Source organism: Trachemys scripta, chromosome 10 (genome assembly GCF_013100865.1).
Source record: "Trachemys scripta elegans isolate TJP31775 chromosome 10, CAS_Tse_1.0, whole genome shotgun sequence".
In the NCBI taxonomy this organism is placed as follows: Eukaryota; Metazoa; Chordata; order Testudines; family Emydidae; genus Trachemys; species Trachemys scripta.
In genome coordinates, this window is record NC_048307.1 from 85,011,099 (window position 1) to 85,033,409 (window position 22,311).

At 65.8% G+C, this 22,311-nt stretch overlaps 1 protein-coding gene across 3 annotated transcripts; it reads right to left on the bottom strand.

The window, feature by feature from the left end:
• Nucleotides 1-614: 614 nt before the first annotated feature.
• On the bottom strand, nucleotides 615-22,282 carry FURIN (furin, paired basic amino acid cleaving enzyme). Of its 3 annotated transcripts, none has more exons than XM_034783711.1 (16): nucleotides 22,142-22,282; nucleotides 18,274-18,648; nucleotides 11,502-11,600; nucleotides 9,764-9,859; nucleotides 8,148-8,276; nucleotides 7,708-7,784; nucleotides 7,067-7,155; nucleotides 6,635-6,807; nucleotides 6,351-6,563; nucleotides 5,850-5,950; nucleotides 5,579-5,682; nucleotides 5,230-5,347; nucleotides 3,626-3,805; nucleotides 3,400-3,524; nucleotides 2,682-2,798; nucleotides 615-2,539 (listed from the first exon to the last, which is right to left on the bottom strand). In XM_034783711.1, the coding sequence occupies exons 2-16, from the start codon at nucleotides 18,451-18,453 to the stop codon at nucleotides 1,977-1,979; spliced, it is 2,364 nt and encodes a 787-aa protein (XP_034639602.1). In that variant the 5' UTR covers nucleotides 18,454-18,648; nucleotides 22,142-22,282; the 3' UTR covers nucleotides 615-1,976. The 3 variants fall into 3 exon arrangements, with proteins under 3 accessions (XP_034639602.1, XP_034639601.1, XP_034639600.1); XM_034783710.1 differs by lacking the exon at nucleotides 22,142-22,282 and adding an exon at nucleotides 18,764-18,901 and having other exon boundaries at nucleotides 6,644-6,807; XM_034783709.1 differs by lacking the exon at nucleotides 22,142-22,282 and adding an exon at nucleotides 18,764-18,901.
• Nucleotides 22,283-22,311: the final 29 nt, after the last annotated feature.

Consider the following 22,311-nt stretch of genomic DNA (forward strand, 5'->3'; position numbering starts at 1 on the left):
GGGGAGCCAGGGGCTGGACCATCTACGCCTGGTGACCTGAGCTCCCAGGGGTGGTGCTGGGATTCTCCCCCAGCCTGGCGCTCTGCTCAGAGGGAAGCCGGAGGAGCCGCATGGGACAGCACAGGTAGAAGTGAAGGGGCCTGGGCACTGGCACGCTGGCAGCGGGCACTCGTCTCATGGGCAGGATGGGGCTGAGAGGGGTTGCTGCCCTGCCCCAGAAACCAGCTGTGAGCTGGTGTGTGTGTGTGTGTGTGTGTGGGGGGGGGGGGGGTCGGCAGAGGCACCTAGCCTGGGGGGCCCCATACCCCAGCTCTCAAGCAGTTAACATGACGCAGGCCCACACTTGCAGGGGGCTGCTGCTCACAGCAAGGGGCAGGGCCCAGCACCCTGTGTTCAGCCTGAGCAACAGGGCAGAGTGGGGGGGGGTACCCCGGGGGCAGTAATTTCAAGCCCTGAGGGCAGCGCCAAGAGGAGGCCAGGGCACAGAGCTGGCTGGCCCTTGTGTCTGCCACAGGCCAAGGGGAGGTGGCGGTGAGAGAGGCGCACAGCCTGCGGGGGAGGGGGAGCGGTCCGCTCAGCCAGGTGGGGGCACAGAACATGCTTCGGAGGGCGGCTGGTTTGCATAGTTCTGAACATTTAATAACTCAGTCTCTAGCGTTATATCCACAACCATTAAATTAAAAACCGGGTGCAGGAGGCAACGCCTGCCTGATTAAATTACAAGAAAAAAAAATTACTGTGCACCAAAAAGTGATGATAGAAAACCAGGTGTGGGGGGCCCTGCCCCCTGGCACTGCCTGAGCCGGGGCTAGAGCACAGGGGCTGCACACGCAGACGAGGCCTGTGGCCGGGGCGCGCAGCTCTGGACTTGGTGCTCAGGGCCCTTGCAGAGGGGCACGTTACGCTGAAGCCCCCGCACTTACCCTGGGCCAGGCCTCGCCCGCCATCATGGGCAAGTGACAGAACAGGGAGGGGGCTGGGGGGCTCCAGCTGGGCAGCAAGACAGATTGTCACCACCAGGGGAGGGGCAAGGCACATGAGGAGGGGTAGGGGGAGGGGGGCAGACACGCCGTAACTCGGTGCCTCTGCAGGGGGCTGGAGACTGGCCCAGGCTGCACGGCCCGAGCCCAAAAAGCGCTGCAGGGCTGAGGGAAGGGCAGCCGGCCCACAGACAGGGGGCTGGGCACGTGGGGCAATGCCCTGGGAACTTCTCCAGCAGGACAGGAGCCGTGGGGATGCTGCCGCCTGTCGCTGCAGGGATGGGGTCCCTGGGACCGGCCCCGGGCAAGACACTGCTCCTGGCCCTTCAGCACTGCAGAGCCTCCTGCTCCGGCCTGGCCTCCGGCAGAGCCCTGCCAGCAGCCCGGCCATTATTGCTGTAGAGAGAAGGAAACAGCTGCCACTCGGGCGGAGCCTCGGAGCTGGGGGAGCCTTGCTGCTCCCCAGGAGGGAAGAAGGTCACCGAGAGCAGGGCTTGCCCAGCGCTCTGGGCCTGAGGTGGGGACAAGCCCAGGGAGCCCAAGGCTGGAGAGGGAGGCAGCACATAACCCCCTCACCAGAGCCACCCCCATGGAGACGCAGTGCCCAGCCTAGGACTGCCAGCAGCCTGGAGAGCCAGCCCTGAGAGACACGCACATGGGTGTGACGGGCACAGGCGGGGCTGGCAGACAAACCCTCACCAGGCCCATGGGGCTGGCGGGGGGGGGGAGGGGGGCTATGCTAAAAACACTTTGGCGAGTTAAAAGAAACAGAAGTGGAGGCTGGGCCTGGTGCTGTGGGGGCGAGAGCCCAGGACGGTGCCAGGGGGCCCTCCCTAGAGCAGGCCGGGCAGCCGCTGCCCTTGCCCAGGAGCCCACAGGACGGTGCCAGCAGCTGGTGAAGCCCTCGCCCGAGCAGGACGGGGCAGTGTCCAGGGCCCCTCGGCCTTCCCTGCCCCAGGGGCTGTGCCAGGGCAGGACAGGGAGGGGCCGGGGGGCTCAAAGGGCACTTTGGTCTCTGATGAAGGCAGTCCTCTCGCTGTGGGCCTCGCAGTCCTCGCCCTCCGACTCGGAAGGCAGCTCCTCCTGCCACAGGTCCGCGGGGAGCCCCTTGTAGGAGATGAGTCCGCTGTCCAGGGAGTACACCTTGACGCCCTGCAGGCTGAAGCCCGAGCGCAGCTGCAGCACCAGGAAGACGGTGATGAAAATGAGGACGATGAAGAGGCAGCTGAGGCTGGCCACCAGGACGGCCAGTCTGGAGGCGGGCGGTGCCTCGGGCTGGCCCTTGGCCAGGGCGGGCGATGCGCGGCTGCTCTGCGTCTGGTGCGAGCACGTCAGGTCCAGGCTGTTGAAGTGCGAGTGAGCCGGGCAGCTGAGGCAGGCATTGGCCGCGGGCCCCGTGCAGGTGGCGCAGGAGGCGTGGCAGGGCACACACAGGTGAGGGGGGCTGGGCTCCACGCTGTTCTCCGGAGCGTAGTGGGCACTCTGCAGGCTGGGCACGAAGCCGGGGGGGCAGTGCTTCAGGCAGCTCTTCTGGTGCAGGTAGAAGCCCTCCTCGCACACTGCGGGGACAGGGGGGGTTAGCGCTCGCCCAGAGCTCTGCCAGCCCCAGACCGGCACGCCTGCCCCACGGGCCGTGGCATGTCTGTGCTCTGCCCACCCTCCCCAGATCCCTGCGCCTGGCTGTCCAGCCCCCTCACTCACCCACACAGGTCTGGCTGGAGGTGAGGGTTTTGCATCCGCTGCTCTCGAGCCGGTTGGAGAGGCTGGTGGGCTCTGTCGCTGTCCCGTACAGAACCAGCGTGAACTTGGTCAGGGTGCCTGCAGGCCAAGGCAGAGCGTGAGGAGCGCCCAGGGACCCACCTGGCTTTAACCCTGGTGTTTGGTGCCCTCTGCTGGCCACGGGGCCGATCACACCCCCTTCCACTCCCACAGAAGCCCAGGGGAGCAGGGGCAGGCTGTGCCCACAGGCTGCTGTCCCACATGACGGGAGGGAGACCCCGGGTGGGGCCCCCAGCAGCAGCAGCTGGCATGGGGGCCCTGGGCTGACCCCGCCCAAGGAGAGGACACTGCACCATGGGGCCTCTGCATCGAAAGGTTCCCCCCCGACCCCTCTCCCAGATGCTTGGCTTCAGGTGCCCCTACCCCCACCCTGCCAAGCCGTGGTGCTGCAGCCACCAGCACCCAGGAGCTACCGCTGGAGTGCAGGCATTGTGGCCACGGGGCGGCCGTCTCTCTGCTCAGCACATGGCACCTAGTATACACGCCAGCCTGCTGCGACAGTGCACCAGGCCAGGCGGGCTCCGGTGGGGGGGGGGGCAGTGGGCGCCAGGGGCAGTGGCGGGCAGGCACCAGGGAGCTGGCTGGGTGGGCAGCTGGGGCCGTGGCAGGCGCCAGGGAGCCTGCAGCCCCTTGCACGCACCGTAGTTGTTGGCTTCGCTAGTGTTTTCAATCTCCAGCACCCAGTCGCCGGAAGGGTCCTCGTCCCACGAGTGCGTGGTCATGAAGGCCCAGTCGTTGAAGCCGTCGCCCGAGTAGTCGTGGGGCCTGGGGACGAGGGAGAGGTGAGGCCTGCCGCCTGAGACAGCCCGAGCAGCGCACAGGAGGCGGCCTGGGCAGCCCCCAGGCTGTGGCAGTCGAGGCCCTACCTGGGAGCCAGGAGGGTGGAGCGGGTGCCCATGGGGCTGGTGAGGTGGATGGCCAGGTCGCCACGCCGGTTGTAGGAGAGCGTTAGCCTGGCCTGGACGTGCTCCAGCCTGCCGATGGAACTGGCCTTCCCCAAGCAAGCATCCACCTTCCTCCGGACCTCCAGGCGCTTCCCAATGTCTCTGCAGAGCACAGGAAGTGGAGTCAGCGCGCAGCCAGCGGGAGGTGCAGCCCCCACACAGCAGGGAGAGGGGACCCCACCCCACCGGGCCATCCCACAGCACCCGAACCAAGGTCCTGGGGACATACCAACCCTGCTGCCTTCTCAACTCACCAGCAACAACCCTCCAGAGGCCCCGAGGGAGAGCAGGCAAGCGGTGCGGGACGGGGCCCTGAGTGCCCCCCGTTGCCAGGAATGCAGCGGCTAGGGAGGCCCCCCCAGGGCCTTCTGGCAGGGAAGCAGCAGCTTCAGGTGTCAGCCACCCTGCTGCCTCCCGGGACCTCCTGGCCTTTCCTGTGCAGGCAGACAGCTGGCTCCACCCCCCCCCCCCCCCCAACATGGGCACCACATTCAAACCAGCCCAGTTCCTGGAAGGCAGGGGGCTGTTCAGTGAGTGCGTCCTCCCCATCCTGAATAGCTGCACTGTGCCAGCCATGAATGGCTCCTTTCTTCACCTGCAGCGTCCCCAGAGCTCGGCTCCTGCTCCCCGGCCTGGGCACTGCATCTCCTCCCTCCCCCGAAAGCTGCCAGGCCAGGCTGAAGGTCAGCAGGGCCCAGCCGGTGCTGCAGAGAGAAGCCCAGAGCTATGAGACAGCTGCGGGGGGCGATGGGGGCTATTGACCGAGTTCCACACCCCGCGTGCCAGGCGGCTGCGCTCGGCCTGGGCACTGGACGCGTGGCACGTCTGGGCTCTGCAATGGAGGGGTGCGGGTGCCAGCATGGGCCATGAGCACTCGCCGATCCCAGGGTACGAGTCCTGGGCAGCAAGCAGGGAGGGACAAGTGGAGCTAGAGACAGGCGCCCCCCCAAGCCCTATGGGAAGCACTCAGCGCCCCAATCCCAGCCACACGGGGCACAGCGCAAGCGCCAAGGAGACGGGCAAGCACACTGAAAGGAGCGTCTGTGTGAGCCCTGAAAAGGCCCTTGTCCAGCACCAGCTCACGCTGGCTGCTCCCAAACCACAGTGCCCGAGGGAGCGGCGCTGGCAAGCCACGTGCAGGCAGCAGAGCCCGGCACCACTCCACACGCAGGATGGGACCACGGCTCCCCCTGCACAGAGCCGTGGCACTCCCCAGCAGCGCTGCCCAGCCGCTCCCCAGGGAAGCCTGCAGCAGGCATGAGCCCCAGACCCAGGCCAGTCTCTGGCACCCCAGCGCTCTGGCCGAGGCCTCTTCCCAGCTCTTCGCCTCAGCCCAGAGCGCCGACCGCAGCCTGGCAAGGGGGAACACAGCCCCCTCTCCAGCTCTGCCCCACGTCAGCCACGCAGGGAGCAGAGCATAGCTCCGGGCCCACCCCAGCTCTCCCCAGGAGCTGTTGGACTGTCCGGCCACGCCGAGGGCTTGGGCACAGTGCTGGAGACCCCTCCCGGGACACACCAGCCCTCACTTTGGCTCAGTGAGGATGTCGATGATGCACTTCCTCTGGGGTCCCACCGTGGTCCAGTTCCTGGCCAGGGTCACCATGGCCCCCGCATCCAGCAGGCCGTAGCCATAGGAGTGGCTGACTGCAAAGAGAGAGAGGGTGAGGCACAGGGCCCCGGACAAGGAAAGGTCCCTGGGGCGCCCCCCTCCGGGCACTGGGGGGGGGGTGCCTGTCACATGTCTCGCAGCCAGCCCCGCCCAAGGCAAGCCGCATGCCCCACTGGCTGGGCCCCGCCTGCCCCACTCCCCAAGGGCTCCAGAGGCAGATTTGGGCACTTTGCTCGCATACGGGAGGGGCCTGGGCAGCACAGTACCTTTGCGGCCCACGCCATTGGTGGCCCAGTCGTTGGTGTTGAGATGCGCCGGCTTTGAGGTCCGCACCACCAGGTGCTGCATGTCCCGCCAGGTCAGGTTCTTACTGCAGAGACAGAGGTGGGCTTGGAGCACCCATGGCCAAGGTCCTGCCAGGGCCAACTCCCCAACCCCCAGTGGTGCCCAAACCAAACGTCCTGGGAGCCTCAGATCGAGGTGTCCCTGTTCATGGGGAACCCAGCCCCCCCCTGCGCGGCCCTCGCCTGGTCTTACTTCGCTTCCAGGGTAAGCGCGATGATGCCAGCGGCCAGGGGGGCCGAAGCAGAGGTCCCCGTGTGCGACTCTGTGCACTTCTGCCTCAGGTCAGTCGTCACCTGCAGGGAGAGGCAAGCTGTGAGACCCCAGTGTGCCCCAGTCCCTGCGACCCAGGGCACTGCCACCACAGCCACAGCGCCGGGGGCCCCCAGCTCATTTCAAACACTGCCGGGGGGACGGGCCCCTCCCCCACTCAGCATGGATCCCCCAGGCTTAGCAAGAGTGAACCTGGGAGCAGCTCCTGGGGCCACGGTGTCCAGAAGCCCGGTCCCTCAGGATCCCCCAAGACCATTTCCAGAGACAGGGCTCAGCCCCACCACGGGGCTGCCCTCAGCTCTCACTGGAGGTGCAGCCAACACAGACTGCTGCTGCCAGGATGCCCTGATCCCGCCGAGGCGCCCAGCCAGCCCACAGAGAGAGAACGTGCTGCTCCCAGCCTGGCGCCCGCCTAGGACTCACAATCTGCTTCTCGTTCTGGTTGCCGCTGCTGTAGGTGGTGGCGAGCGTGGAGGAGCAGGCCTCGCTGTACCAGGGCACATTGCCATATTGTGTGGTGCTGCTGATGGACAGCGTGTAGATGCTGTTGGTGTAGCCATCGCAGTTGCAGCTGTCATGTTCACGGCCCCCGTTCCCAGAGGCCCAGACGAAGATGGAGCCCAGTCCCCCCCGGCCCTGCAGAAAGAGACAGAGTGAGGTAGGCCCCAGCCATCGCAGCCCGCAGCCAGCCCGGCCCTTCTGCTCACCTGACTGACCCCTCGGAAGAACGCCTCCTCTGCCAGCCGGGCCGGCCCGTCCACTGTCTTGCCATCGTCCTCGGGGCCCCAGCTGGCACTGTAGATGTGGATGTGGTTGGGGTTTAAGCCCAGGGAGCGGGCCTCCACGGCGTCTGTCACTTCCCCGTCCAGCATGCGCACACCTAGGGCCACAGGAGATGTCACCAGCTTCTCCAGCAAAGGCTCCGGGGCTCCCCCGTGTGGAAGCTCTGGGATGGGCCTGGGCTCCCTGTGGCCTGCAAGCTCCTGTTTGCAGGCACAAGCCCCATGCAGGGTCTCCATCCCGGCCCAAGGTAGCAGGCTGAGAGGCAGGCAGGCCAGGGCCCCCGACCCTCACCCATCAGGCCATGGAAAGCAGCAGGCAGAGGCTCTCCACCAGCCTTGGGCCAGGCACACACCCACCTCCGATCTTGGCGTTGTAAGCCACTCCCACGCCACAGATCCCGTTGTTTGCCACAGCAGCCACTTCGCCGGCACAGCGGGTGCCATGTCTGCACCAGGGAACAGCAACACAGCACAGTCACAAGCAAAGCACTGGCTGGGTCCCCGCAGCCCCAGCGGCCGAGCTGCAGCCTCCGTTGCTGCCGCACCCCCCCCTGGAGCCAGGGCTGCTGTCCCACCGCCCAGCCAGGCTGCCCTGTCCAGCGCTCTGGGTTCAGGAACCGGAGGGGGATGGGAACGGCCAGACTCGGCTCCAGCTGACAACAAATGAGCCTGCGTCTGGACAGGGGAGGCAGCTACAGCTCTGCCAGGGCACAGGGGATGGGGGCTCCCCAGGCCCACCCCCACTCCCCACCCTGCCCCACCTGCTGCAGATGCTCAGGGCCTGGAGCCCAGTTTCCTGTCCTTGAGCCACCCCGATAGCCCCTGAGTAGAATCAGGCTCCCACCACAGCTGGGGCCCCTGCCTCCTCCTCAGCTCATCCCCCACCTCCAACACCCAGCCTGTCGGGCATGTCCCCCACCCCGGACAGGCTCCCCAGAGCAGCCAGGCCCTGCCCAGCCCACCACGCCCCCAGGCGAACGACTCCTGGCTCCCCTCACCTGTTGTCGTTCATCTGTGTGTAGCGAGGCTGTGGGTCTGGGTCCTGGTCGTTCACATCGAAGCTGGCCCCAGGGTCCTAGAAGACAGAACCTCTGTCAGCTCAGCAGAGCCCCACGCTCCCTTCTAGGCCAGGCAGCTGCCCACGGCTGGGCTGTGGTTCACAGCAAGCTCAGGGAGCCACAGGCCAGCCCTTGCCCGTGGCATGGGAGGGGGAGACGTCATTCCTCTAGCAGCCAGGGCTGCCTCGCCACTTCTGGACTCTAGGCCAGGCCCGAATCCTGCTCAGCCTGGGGCCGTGTGCCAGCAGTCTTGTGCTGCAGCGGAGTGGCAGGTGTGGGCTTCAAAGACGACAGGTCCCAGCATGCTGTGTGCCCCGCGGTGGACACAGCGCAGCACGCTGGGGCTGTCCCTGCACATGAGAGCGGTGGCCCCTACTCACGTAGTTGTCCTCTAGGTCTGGGTGGTTCTTCTCAATGCCATCGTCCAGGATGGAGACGACAATCCCCCTGCCGGTGTAGCCCTGCTCCCAGGCCCCCCGCACGTTCAGGTCCCGCTGGTTCACGTTGTACTAGAGGAACGAGCCCAGAAACCCACTGATCACACCCTGAAGGGGGGGGGGGGCGACCCCCAACGAGGGTCATGGAGCAGCAGCTCCCACAACCCACGGCTGTCCACAAGCTACACGAACATACAGGTAACAGAACGAGTGCACCCCCAAGCTACAGGAGCTGTGCAATCAGCTCACCTGGTTTGGCCCTTCAGGGGAGTCGGGGCAAGTGGAAGGACCCCAAAGGATACTGCCCCACTGTGACCAAGTGAGAACGTTCTTACTGTTTTGTCTGAACACTGTGTGTGCCTCAGTTTCCCCTATGTGTTACTCAAGTGTCTAGGAGGTGATGGGACAAGGGTGTGTGATACTTGCAACTAGTTGGCAGTCAGACCTGGCCTCTAGGGGTCTCTGGCCCTGGCTTGGCCAGGCTGGATAATGGCTGAACCCTGGTGGCTCTGTGCTGCCCGAAGGCCTTCCCAGGCCGTGCGCAGGGACTAACACACCTGCTCTGGCTGGACAAGGCTGCCTGCTGGCGGGTGCTGCCGGGCATCGCTCGCCCACAGAGCACAGCCCGGCCCAGCAGGGCAGATCTCCTGGGGAGACGCTGCAGGGCTGCGGCCCAGAGGCTCTGGCTCGGAGGTGGGGGGGCGCATGCCCTGCCCTGAAGGATGGGCGGGACCCCTCAGGGCTCCTCCGGGGGAGGTTTAAGAGCTGGGGCATAGCAGAGCCTGGAGATCCCTGATGGGGAGGGATCTGGTGAGGGGCTGACACGCTGCTGGGGGAGGGGTATCTGAGCAGGAGCTGGCCCTGGTTCTGCTAATCCCAGCCATGTGCCATTAGCTGGAATTAAGGGATTAGGCAGGGGCTGCAGGGCTGGGGAGCCCCCTCCCCAGCAGGGGATCAGGGACCCTCCTGGGCCCGGATGCGACTCTACCCTGGATTTAGCTACACAGTCCCAGGACCCAAGCCCCCGTCTCAGGGGCGGTCAATCCTCACGCACACACTGCAGGAGAAGCACGTTCCCAGGCAGCCTGCCGCTGGCCGCAGCAGACGTTTCCCAGCAGGTGCTGCCCCCGGTCCCGACCTGTTGCGCCCCCCCCCCCATTCCTACAATAATGGGACCATAATAGCGAGACCTGAATGAAAGCAGGAGCTTTGGAAGGAATGTAACCGCTCCCGCTTCTAGGCATTGACTGGCCTAATGGATGGGGAGGAGGAAACGGTGCCTGGCCCCCCAGCGGCCTGCTGCAGGGTTCCATCCTCTGAAGCAGCTGCTCCCAGCCAAAGGCAGCGACAGGACACAGAGCTGGATGGCCCACAGGTCTGCTCTCGTCTGGCCATTCCCATGTTCCCGTTAGGGAAACTGAGGCACGGAGCAGGGCGAGGCCTGGCACGAGCAAAGCAGCTGACTAGAACCTAGCTACTGCACCCCCTTCCCCACCCTCCAGTGCAGCACATCTGTGCACAGCCCCCCCGCGCGCACAGCCCCCGCCGCCAGCACCCACCAGGTACCACTGCTGAGGGAACTTGGGGTCTGTGGGCTCCGTGAAGGCGTCTCTCTTCGTCCTGCGCTTCGCTACCTGCTGCTCCAGCCAATGCACCTAGAGACGGACAGAGGAGGGTAAAGAGCGCCCCCTGCTGAGCAGACGGAGAAGCCAGCTCAGGCTTGGGCATCTGCTCCTCCCAGCAGCTACAGGCACCCGAGACTGACCCCAGCTAGCCTGGCACGCAGCTGCCTCAGGCTATACCAGCCCCTCTTGCTACAGGAGGCGTCTGCCTGGCAGGGGCATGGTGGGGCCTGTGCAGTACCTAAGGGGAGGGGGCACACTAATGGAGCTCAGCGGGCCGGGAAGATAGGAGAAGGACATCCCAGTGGGGTGTGCTCTCACCCAGTGGAAGGAGTGGCTGCAAGGGGTTGGCTCCATGTCAGCCCTGCTCCCAGGCCTGGCCGGGGGCCCGCACCATCCGGCTATGGACGGGCACAGGCTCTTGGCTGGCACTGCTCCAACACAGGCTACCAGCGCTGGGCCCCGGTCTGCTGGGCCAACCTGCCACAGCCCCTGGGCGAAGGAGCTCTCAGGGCAAAGGCTCTAGCCCAGAACGCGGCGTCCTGCCCAGGAACGGCCAGCATCCCAGGCAGCGTCACAGCAAGGCCTCCAGCACCGGATACTGGCTCCCCCCTCGGTCTGCCCAGGAACCCAAGGCCCTGCCTGTTCCCCGGGGAGCACAGCAGTGGCAAAGAGCTCCGAATCCCTCCAGCCAGCCCCTTCCACCACTACATGGGCACCTCTGAAGCCACCACCAAAGTTTGTGGCCCATAGAGATCCTGGGGGGAGGGACAGAGGACCCAGTCTCCAGCCCTCTGCAGTCTTGAGGCTGGAGTGCCAGATGAAGCCATGCCCCTCCCACATCTCCCTCCCCCCCGGCTGGGGACATCAGGACCCCTGTGGCGAGCCAGGGCCCCTGCATTCAGCACCAGCCTTGGTGGGAGCCTCGTGCCAGCCCAGGAGCCCAGTCAGAAAAGGGTTCAGCCACCGCGACTGGCCTGGGCACTGGGCGTGGCCCAGCTGCTCCCCAGGACAAATGAGCAGAGCTGGCGACTAAGGGGCCTGGTGTGATCCCGGCAGAGCAGACGGACAATTGGGGGTGCAAAGCAGCGCCTGGCACTCAGTCCCGCTGTCTGCGAATGGCTCAGGGGAGCTCTCAGCCCACGCGAGACAGCCAGGCGGGCGCAGTACCTGACAACCTGGACCCACAGCATCCTGCTATTCCAGCCCTGGACCCCCCAGCTCTGCTGGTGACCCCCAACCCTGACCCACAGCCTCCTGTTATTCCAGTCCTGGACCCCGCAGCTCTGCTGGTGCCCCCCAACTCTGACCCACAGCCCCCTGCTATTCCAGCCCTGGACCTCACAGCTCTGCTGGTGCCCCAAAACTCTAACCCAGAGCCTGCTGCTACTCTAGGCCTTGGTCCCTGCCCCCCAGTTCTGATAAGGCCCAGCCCACAGGCCGTCTCCCTACTGTGATCACAGTCCTGGTCCCCTCCTCAACTCTGCTGATGTCCCCAGCCCTGCCCTGCCCCTGCCCATCCCAGCTCTGGGCACCGCACAGGCTAGCGATTGGGACCAAACTGCCATTGCTAAGTGGCTCAGCCCTTCAACCAGGAGCTTCCCAGAGCGGGTGGGGGGCCCACAGGCAGCCCCACCAGTGGCACGGTGAGGACAGCAAGGCAGACACCACCTACCTGGGGCTCCCTGGCCAAGTGGCTGTGCCGGGACCGGTGGGGCGAGAGGGAACGTTTCACCACCGCACGGTGCCGGAAGTGGTAATAGTCACCGACAATCTGCAACACAGAGAACATGGGTGAGGCCAGCAAATAAAATAAATTAATTAATTAATGGAGATATCCCATCTCCTAGAACTGGAAGGGACCTTGAAAGGTCATCGAGTCCAGCCCCCTGCCTTCACTAGCAGGACCAAGTACTGATTTTTGCCCCAGATCCCTAAGTGGCCCCCCTCAAGGATTGAGCTCACAACCCTGGGTTTAGCAGGCCAATGCTCAAACCACTGAGCTATCCCTCCCCCCCACAGAGCCCTCCAGCCCCCTCCCCAGGGCCCGACCTGCCACGCCACCTCCGGGCACACAGCAAGTCTGGGCAGAGCCGGGATTGGGAGCCCGGACTAGACTTGCCCCTATCCCCGGCCCTCTTATTACACGTCCTACGGTGCTGAGCGCTGCAAAGACAGACAGCCCCTGCCCACAGAGCAGGGGACAGCGGGCAGGGCTGGGAGGGTCACAGAGGTGCTCAGGAAAGCCATGGGCTAGCACCTGGGGGTTTGCACACTAGACCTTGGCTGGGTTTTGGTTTCTTTCACAGTAACTGAGTGTGGCGGCTGGGGCTGGGCGAAGGGAGAGGGCGCAGTGAAGGGGGGGCAGATGGGGCAAGGAGGGGAGGACTGGAGCAGCCAATCAGAGCCCTGAGCCAACCCTTCCCTCCCTCCAGGGATGTATCCTGTCCCCACAACACAGGGATCCCCCCCAAGGCTGTGGCCCTGGAGCCTGCTGAGGGGAGGGGCGCAGGACACCCCCGCTGCTAGCAGCCCCTGGCTCGCGGGCATCCCCGGGCCCTGCTCTGTGCTCGGCTGGGGTTGAACATGAAGCCCAAGTCCCAGCACAGCCAGTGCAGCCCAGCGAGCCCGGCCAGTGCTCCAGGGGCAGGTATTGGACAGGGCTTCCTCCTGCTCCCCGGGGGAAAAGCTGGCCTGCCCCCCTTCCCCGCACAGGGGATGGGCCTGACTCCAGCACAGCCTTGGCCCCCCAAAGAGCCTCCCCGTGGGTTATTTTTAATCCCTTCTCTCTCCAGCCCCATCATTCCCCTACACTGCCCCACACCCTGGAAACTGGCCATGAGTCAGCCCCCCGTCCTCCACCCTGGCCTTCCTCCTGGGCCCCCGCCCCCAGGGGGGCATGGTGGGAGTGTGCTGGACAATACAGCCCCATGGCAGGGCCTGTCTGCTCCCAGGCCCCAGGCAGGCCCAGGCAGGCCCCCGGCACTCCACACAGCAAGCCGCCCCCACCCCCCCCCAAGCCAGTGCTTCGGGGGACACGAGCCCAGGAACACACATTGGTGAGAGACAGACCATCCCTCCCACGCCCACCCACTACAGAGAGCCCGGGGGCCTGCGCCCATGCCCCCCACTGTGCCAATGACCACTTGCCCCATGCAGAGCTGCAGCCCAGCCTGCCAGGACACGGCCTCCAGTAGCCCCTGCCCTGAAACCTCCCACATCTCTGCCTGACCGGGACAGGAGGCCACGGCACAGGGCCATGCCTGGCCTGCTCTTCTCCCCTCTGAGCTGGGTCCTCCTCAGCTCAGCTGCTGTTTGGGAGCAGCCAGGTCTCCCTGCTCCCCACCCCCAGCAAGGGAACAGGACACCCCCCAGAGTGCCCCAGTGAGGCGAGCCGCTGAGCGCTGCCCACAGGCTATGCTGGCTGGGGTGGGAGCGAGGGCTTGTTCCTCCACCCAAAACCGCTCCCACTCCGCGGCGAGCGTTCAGGCCCCTGCCTCCCTGAGGCTGCTCTCAGGGAGCGCCAGCTGCCAGGCAGGCCTCTGAGCAGGGCGCACGCTGTACTGGTGAGGGAGTCCGGCAGCCCCCGGGCCAGCCCGCAGCAGGGCACAGTCACCTCCCGGGACCGCAGCCTCTAGCTCTGCGAGACGCCACGGCCAAGTTCCGCTAGCAGGGAGCTGGGTGTCCCAGGGCTGGCGGAGGAACCCGCTGCACACCCAGGGACCCTGGTACTTACAGCTCCCCATCCCGGCCCAGTGAGGCCGGCCGCTTCCTCCCCCACAGCCAGGCCTTGCTCTGGCCGCACTTGGCTGCATCCCCCTCCCCGGGAGGGCACCTAGGGCCATCCCCCTGCAGGCCCAGTGCGCAGGCATGTCCTCTGCTGGGCACCATTGCTCCCTGCTGGGCGAGGCCTGTGCCCGGAGCGGGGAGACACCGCTGCCCTGGCTGCAGGGAGCGCAGACAGCAGGCTCCTCAGGAGGGGGTGGGCAGGGGGCACAGAGCCTGGCATGCAGGCAGTCCTCAGGCTGGCTCAAGGACCTGCTCTGGGCCCTGCAGGAGGCCAGCCCCGCTCTCTCCGCCCCAGGGCAGGGCTGAGCAGTGGTGGGCTGCTCCCCACCGCACTTGGCTTGCTCCCAGGAGAGGGAGCAGGTGGCCACTGGCTGGGCCCATCCCTACGAGGCAGGTCTCTGGTGGAAGTCTCACGTCCTGGCCCAGCCTGTGTGTCGCTCCCCACTGCCATCCCCAGGCACCACAGCACCCTCCCCACATGCCTCGCCTGGGACAGGAGTGGGGCAGTCGCTGAGCCATAGGGGAGCTGGGGCCCCTCGGATTCGAAGGGAAAAGGCTGCAGGAAGTGCCCTGCCCAGCCGGGCGCCTGCAAATCCTCCCGGAGCAGGTGTTGGGGCCAGACAGAGGCTGCAGCTGGGCTCTGCTCCCCTGCACGGCCTCCCGCCCAGCACAGGTGCTGCACAGCCTGGCTCCCTGCCCAGAGCAGCCACAGCACACGCCAGCGGCTCCCGCACAAGCACATGGGTGGAGACCAGGCATCTCTGCAGCCCCAGTCCCCCACTTCCACCCTGGGCTCCACAGCCCCCCACTTCCGCCAGAGCCAGGGCCCCAGCCAGAGAGCTGAGCTGAGCTCTGCCCTGCCCCATGCAGCCCAGAGTGGGAGGGTGGCCATGGGGTCCGGCAGCTCTGGGTTCGAGGGGCTGCTCTGCCGCAGACGCCCTGTGTGACCTGGGCGAGTCCTTTCTGTGCCCACATGGCAGTGCTCTGGGGGCAGGGCTATGGTGCCAAAGGCCAGAGACAGGCCCCTGTGCGTCCTGTCAGCGGGGCCGTGGTCCTGGCCAGGGGCAGGCCAAAGGATGCAACCAGTGCCACGTGATACCTGAGCTGGGGAAGAGAAAAGCTACTTGGTTTCATAAGCCGCCCTTGGCGCAGCGACCGCCACGTCGCACCTCGCCTGCCTGGGCCAGGAACAGGGGCCCATTGTTCCCCAGAGCAGCTCCCAGCTCTGCCTAGTCACCAGACAGGATTAGGGCCTGCCCGGACCGAGCGGCGATGCTAGCAGGCAGCCCAGCCAGCCACCTGTCCTGCAGGAGCCCTGTTCCAGAACAAGCCCCTAGCGCCGAGGGCCATGTTCAGGGCAGGCCCAAACCCTTCATCCCCAAAGCCCACCCCTCCCCCCACATCCCAACCTTCTGCCCCAGTCCTGAGCCCCCTCCCACACGCCGAACCCCTCAGCCCCACCCCCACCACATGAATTTGGTTATGTGACACATCACCTTCATACCGGTGGAGAGAACAAATTAGAGGGACACTGCCAGCCCCATGTCCTGCCCCCTTTGAGCCTTACCCCCAGTCCTGCGGGCCTCCTGCCAGCTGGGGCCTTGCAGGCGGGTGCTGCTGGGAGGCCCAGGCCAGACTGGTGCCAGCCCTGCCCTGTGTCACACTGCTCTGCGATGCCTCATCAGGGAATTAAGTGAACTGGATAAGCCAGAAAAACGCCACCCTTCAGCTGCCTTGCCAAGTGCAATCACTGCAGCAGGCGGGGAGGGGGCCCCCTCCCCAAACCCACGCAGCTCTGCTCTTCCCGCCAGGATCTCGGCACCAGCCCCAACGGCTCCCTGGCACCAGCTGCTGCTACCCAAGCAGGGGTTTGACCTACTGCCCTGGCCAGGGGACCCCGAGTTCACAGCTTGCATTTGGCAGAGGGGTCTGTGCAGCCCCAATGCACTCTGGACCTGCCCCAGTGGGATGGAGATGCGTGGGGCACGCTGGGAGACGCAGTCTGAGTAGCAGAGCACCCCACAGAGCAAGCTGGGGCACTGCCCTGCAGGGATCTCCTAGCGACAGGCCCAGCAGTAGCCAGCACTGTAGGGCCACAGACCAGGCAGCTTCTCCCCCAGGCCCTGGCGCTCCAGAAGCCAACCCAGCGGGCTCTGCAGCAATGCAAGCTCCAGTCCAGCTCTCCCCCACTCGCCTGCACGGTGGCGGACTGAGCCCCCGGGCCTCAGCGCTCCCCAGCAAGCATGGCCCCCCCTCCGGCAGCAAAACCAGCCCCACTGCCAGCGAGGAGGCACCTGCAGGAATAGCAGCTCCGGGTGCAGAGGAGGAACCCTGGCACCAAGGGGCACTGGCCTCAGTGCGGAGTTTGAATTCCAAGATCTGTACACGGGTCAGGCCCCTCCGTGCCACCCCCTCCCCTTCCCAGCCCACACCGTCAGAGCAAACGCCAGGCCTCTCCGTGCTCCCCGCCCCAGCCCACACCGTCAGAGCAAACGCCAGGCCCTGACTGCTCTGGGAAGTGCTAGCCCCTGCCCCCACCCACGGCAAGTGCACACGGTCCTTGAGCCCTGCGTGCGGGTCCCTTTCCGAGCCAGCAGAAAGAGGCACCCGGGCTATTCCGGAGGCAGCTGCTTTCCCTGCCCCCCAGCCGGCTGCTGCCGGATGGCTCAGAGCAAGGTCCCAGCCCTGCCGCTACCAATTGTGAAACTTCCTGAGGGATTTCAACCCCCGTCCACTTCCTTCCTGGCAGAGCGAGAACCCTGCACCCTGCTGGCTGAGGAAGGCCTCCTTGGGGAGCATAGAAACCCGCTCCTCAGACCCCTACATGCACTCCCCACCACTCCCAGCTCTGCCCCCAACTCACCCCCAGGGCAGGTGGGGCTGGGCCAGTCGCTCTCCTTGTACGTGCCCCGTGAAGCCCTGGAATGGGCACCGTGGCAGCAGTGGTGATTTTCACTCCACAGGCTGCGGGGGCAGGGCAGGGCAGAGCCCTGACTGGACCCGGGCAGCACAGCCCCCCACCTGACACCAACCCGGGCGCCCCCCCTCCACTCCTGGGGGGGGCTGTAGGAGAACAGCCAAGAATGCAGGAGGGTTGGGTTCCTCTTCCCCCGAACTCCCCACAGCCTGAGGCCCCAAGGCCCAGCAGAGTCCGACCCCATGTCACTAGGGCAGAGCCCAACAGCAGCCAGTCCTGCCAGGGCAGGGTGCAAGGGCAGAGCCGGCCCCCCAGATCACAGACATCCCAAGCCCCTGCTCCCTCCTGAGCACTCACTCCTCAGCCGGAGGAAGCCTGGCAAAGTAGCAGCACCCCCCGGCAGGGCAGCCGGCAGCCCTAGCCCTGTGGCCCCCCGCAGGCAGTGCTTCACCAGGGCTCCCGGGGGGAGGGGGGGGCAGGGAGACATTCCACAGCCTTGCCCCCTTCGGTCAGGGACAAAGCAGGCTGGCTCAAGGGGCCCAGGCAACCGCTGTCTCCACCCAGTCTGAGGTGGTAGGTCCCGGCCACCCACTGCTAGGCCCCAGCTGGGTCACCCAGAGGCGCAGGCCTGGTGGCACTTCACGCTCTGCTGGTCACAGCGCTGCATCCAGTGCTCCTGAGGACACGTCACATTTTCCCACAACACTTGAGCCAGAGAAAGCGATGACGCCAGTGCCCTGGGGCAGCTCTCCCACCGCCGCTCATCAGCCAGGGGCTCAGGGACTGGCCCGGAAGAAAGAGCTGCCACCAGGACAAGAAAACAAAGGGCCAGCCAAGTCCCCGCCCCGCCTGGCGCACGCTCCGCAAAGCATCGGCCCTGCCAAGGCCAGGGCCTCACCTCCAGGTACCTCTCCGAGAGGTGCCTTCGCTATCGTTGGTGTGAACGGCAGCCATGCCCCCGCCACAGGGAGCGGGCGCTGAGCATGGACAAGAGCCCTAGGCCTCAGCCAGTGCTGCAGAGATCGCAGGGCTGCCAGGCTCCCAGCACAGAGATAAGAGAAGGGACGGCAGAACCAATGGGGAACTGACAAGTCCCACACAGCCCCCATGCCCACACGCTGATGGAAGGGAAACAGGGCCGGGCTGACACATGCGTTTGCAGAGGGCATTCCTGGAGAAGGACACAGGAGTCATTGTCAACAACCCGCCTGACCAGATCTCCCGCAGCAGGTCGCAGCACCTGCCATCCCGCATGGGAACGCTGGACCTTTGTGCCCAGCTCACTTGAAGGGGAACAGCTGGCAGGGGTCCTGGAGACTCACCCAAACACTGCTCCTTCCGACGCAGCCACCCCACAGCCCTGCCTCACCCACTCAGTCTGCTGGGGGTGGGATCGGAGTGCATCCCCTGACTCCCCAGTCCGTGGGAAAGTCAGCTCCAGGCTGGACTGAGGGGCAGCCCTGCCAGCTGGGGGGAGGGGGGGAAGCCCTGCCCCCAGCCCACAACAACCCAGGAGTGCCAACAGAGACCCTGCAAGAAGAACTGCACTGACAGGGCCCCAGGGACCTGCCTGGCATTGTGCAAACAGACTGCCCCTGCCCCCCAGGGAGAACTGCCCCACGTGGCCCCCAGGCAGGCTCCGATGCCAGGAGCCAGAGGGCCTGCGAGGGGCAGGCGGAGCACCAGGCACACAGGACTGGTGGGGGTGGGGGGCGCTCCAAGCAGGGAGAAGCTCACTCACCGGCCCAAGGTTGAGGAATCCATGCTTCCTGGCCAGCCTGTCAGCCTCCTGTGGCCCCGTTGGGACAAGCACGGCCCAGGTGTTGGTGTAGACGCGCTGGCCTAGCCCCTCCTGGGCCAGCAACGCCACCGCCACCACTGGAGTCCACAGCAAGAGCAGCAAACGGGGCCCCCGATCCATCAGAAGGTTGGAGCCTCTCGCCGTGGGCCCAGGAACACCAGTGCCCAGCAGGCGCTCCTCTCTCAGCGCAGCCGGGCGCTCCGCCGCTCGCTCTGCCCGGCTGGCCCTCCAGCCGGCCTGGGGATCATGGGGACGGCATCGGAGCAGCACGCTGAGCCGAGGGGCTGGACAGCACCACAATGGATCCGAGGTCCCCTGGAGGAAGAGCAGCACAAGTCAGGGCTGAGCCTCTCCACAGCGATCAGCCCCACAGAGCCCCCAGGAAACAGCCCTGCCAGGAGAGCCCGCCCAGGCCCCAGCGCACACGCACAGAGCGCAGTCCTTGACCGGAGGGGGGCGAGCTGCGAATCCCGCACAGAGGGGCCCTGCCCCCCGCCCAGCCCGGGAGCTCTGACCGGCTCCCAGCTGCAGAGTTCCAGGAGGCCTTGCTCATCTCACACTGTTTACCCTGCTATTGGCCAATGTGTGTTTATGCTCGAGGCTTACAAACAGGCAGACACAGCCAGCAGGGAGCAGGGCAGGCCGTGTTTGCTGAAGGAGGGGAGAGGACAGCAAATGGCTCCCTCTGCCCAGGCAGAAGCAAACAGGAAACCCACCCCAAGCGCCCAGCTCGAGGCAGACCCCAGCTGGGCAAGGGGCAAGCAGCCAAACCGGGGGGGGGGGGGGGGGGAGGGAGGAGAACCTCTTCATATCCAGCAAAAGAAACAAGCAGCCCCAGCACCCCTCTCCCACCCACACAGGCCTTTAATCAGCTCCCTCACTCACAAGGGTGCTGAGAAACCCAGAGCCAGGGGATCTGGGAGAGCCGCTTGGAGACCCCAGCTCCAGCGAGCCAGCTGGGCCACCAGGACCAGGTGACATGGGCCCAACCCCACAGTGCAGGCATGGCCATGCTTGGTCACGTGGCCCCTGGCTTGGGAGGGGGGTGAGCACACTCAGTCTGACTGCCACACAACACGGGCACAGCCGCTCAAATCCTGAGCGTCAAGGCTAGGCACCAGGGGCAAACCCATGGATCCAGGTGAAAACCCAGAAGGGGGAAATGGGGATCCCATGGCTAGCAGAGGCAGCAGCCTGTAATTAATTGCCTAGAGATCAAAGAACCCACAGATGGCAGAAATTACCCCCATCCCCAGCTCAGCACCGCCCAGCCTCCCAAAACAGTTTACATGTTGGTACCCTAAGGAGATGCAATAACAGTGTGCGAAGAAGGCCTGGGGGGAGAATGGGGGCACAGCCTCTGGCATGAGGCGAGGGGCTACAGGAAGTCCTTGAAATAGAGGGGGATGGGGTAGCCCATAGAACCTGGGGGGTGGAGAAATGCAAAGAGCCCTGATGTGAGCTAGGAAGGCTGTGACCCGCAGCTACAATTCAGCGGAAGATTATTGTAGGGGACAGGAGTGGCCTTAGGAGGGTGAGAGGGGCCCATGCCTCGGCCACCTAGCAAGGGACGAGGGGCTGCACCGAGTGGCATGAAGTGCCCACTTGGGACTCTCTAAGACCCAGGCACTACTGGAGCCAGAGGATGGGAGTGATTCCGGCAAAGAGCCTACGCCCCGGGCCTGGGAAGAGGAGCAAACAGTGAAGTTGTGACAGCTCAGGGAGGGGGGTCCCCATGTTCCTCAATGGAGGGTTAACACCACACCCCACTGCTCTGGGGGCCCTGCCACCATCCCCCAGCCAAGGGCAGAGGGCAGTGAGCCCGGCCCACCCACTGACTCAGACACATCCTGGCTGCTGTCACCCTGCTTCTCCCCAGGTGTGGGGATGGCAGGAGCTCCTGCTGGGAAAGGAGGGGGCCCCATACCCCTGCTCCTACCTCTCGGAAAGGGGAAGGCCCCCCTTGTGACTGCCCTTCTAAGTGGGGGCAGGGCTGATGGGTGGAACTGTAGTGTGCCATGGAACGCCAGGGCCTGGCCCCAGCTGCCCTTGCCATACAGATGGCCAGAGCGGGGCTCGCCCTAGCCCCATCTCCCACCTAGACAGGCTCTCCCGAGCCCCTAGCCTGTTTCCATGGAGCAGGAGGGATTAAATTCCTTACGCTAGGGCCCAGAGCCCTGTTGAGAGTCACTGCACAGCCTGCCCCTAGTAACTTGCAGCCCTATCAACCACATGGGGGATGCCCCGGGGCATGGGGCAGAGGGCAGCAACCCCTGGGCTTCCAGAGACCAGCTGTGCACAAGCACAGAGGAAAGGCTGGAGTGGGGGTGGGGGAGCACAAAAGGTTATAATGGACTCAGAAGTAGCTCAGCCAGTGATTCCAGGGTGGCTCCTACCTAGCTGTTCTGCACCGGCAACACCACAGCCGGGGCTACGCCACAGACCGACATTCAACAGCACCCACATATAACTGGGTGTGTCTCCGCCTAGCTTGAGCCCTGCCTGCTAAACTCTGGACTTAATGATAGCCTGTGGGATTCACCAACACTAGGTAATTACGCAGTCCAGTGCAGAGACGTGGCCAACCAGGCTACATAGCCAGCCAAAACAAACCACTTCCTCAGGAGAGTAGCCGCTGGGGCGGCCAGTCCTCCCCACCCCGTCGATTACCCAGCTGCCCACCTTCTGCGGGTACAGCACTGCCCACCTGCAGCCGGGGCTGCTCCAGTGCCCACGGATGGCAGCAGGCGCTGTACCCAAGCGGGAGATGGCAAGGCTGCTCTCCCCCACCAGGAGCGCCTTACAGTCGTTGGTTTCCTCCCCAGCCCCCCCAAAGACCCATGTTTCTGAAGAATGGGGGGGTCTGGACCACAGAACTGCCCATCCCCACAGGAGCAGTGAGGAGCCACCTGGCATAAGTGGGAGTAAGAACTGCCACTTCTAACACAGTCGTTTTAGAGCGATTGGCCGTGCAGCGTGCCAGGTGCTTTCAGCCCCTAAGACCACCCAGCCTGCCCCAACTGCCCAGCTGGGGCCTCCCTCAGCTCTGGCGAGTTTGGGGCACTAGGTGTGAAGGTGCTTTGGGGTCCCCAAGCAAAGCTCCCCTCAGCTCCACCCTCAAGCCCAGCTTCAGTCCAAGCCCAGCATGTCCAGGGGACCAGCCACACCGTTCAGACGCCAAGACCCTGACGGGGGGCGGCTTTGGGAAGCACCTGAGCGCACGCCCTGGGTCGGCTCCCCCCTGCTCAGAGCGTACAGAACACAGCCCCCAGCCCAGAGGGCTCTGCCCTGTCAGTGGGGCAAGGCTGGGGGTCACCAAAGCAGGAAGGTCCCACTACGCAATGGGGCCACCCCACAAATGTCACCTGGGACCGAAACGATTCGCAGCTGGCCTGAGCCCAGACCAAGGGGACCAAGCCCCAGAGCACAGGCACTGCCTGGCCTCCCCCCACGGCCCCTTCTTCTGCGCCAGCCCAATTCCCACCTTCCCCCCCGGCCCGCGGACTCGGCGCCAGGCTCAGGCCCGCAGCGGCTCCCCGCCCGGAGCTGCTCGCGGCCGCCTCGCCCGCGCCCCGCCGGCTGAGCCCGGCTGGGAGCTGGGTCCCAGCGCCCGGCAGCGGAACCAGCCAGGCTCGGGCGCAGGCCGGAGCTGTCAAGCCCCGAGCCCGGCCCAGCTCTGCCCGAGCCCGAGCCCGAGCGCTACGGCCCGGCCCGGCCCGGCTCGCGGGAGCTGCCCGCGGGCTCGCCCAGCAAACGGGGCGCCCCGGCCGCCCGACACGGCCCCGCTCCCGGCCCGGCCTGGCCTTACCCCGCGCGGCGTCGGCTCCGCTCGGCTGGCGGCCGCGGCCCTTTATGGGCGGCGGCGGAGCAGCGTCACTCGCGGGGAAGCCCGGAGCCCGCGCCCCGGAGCCGAGCCCGGCCCAGCAGGAGCAGGGGGGGCCAGGCCCGGCCGCGCCTGGGGACTCGCCGCAGCTGTCA

What these genes read in the sequence shown, in the direction of transcription:
- FURIN (XM_034783709.1), bottom strand. Translation starts at nt 18,886, where the DNA reads ATGAGCAAGGCCTCCTGGAACTCTGCAGCTGGGAGCCGGTCAGAGCTC. An exon ending in ACACAGATGAACGACAACAG is followed by an intron (nt 7,156 to 7,707) that starts GTGAGGGGAGCC and finishes TCCCTGGTGCAG; the next exon opens with ACATGGCACCCGCTGTGCCG. An exon ending in CTCCAGCCAGACCTGTGTGG is followed by an intron (nt 2,540 to 2,681) that starts GTGAGTGAGGGG and finishes CTGTCCCCGCAG; the next exon opens with TGTGCGAGGAGGGCTTCTAC.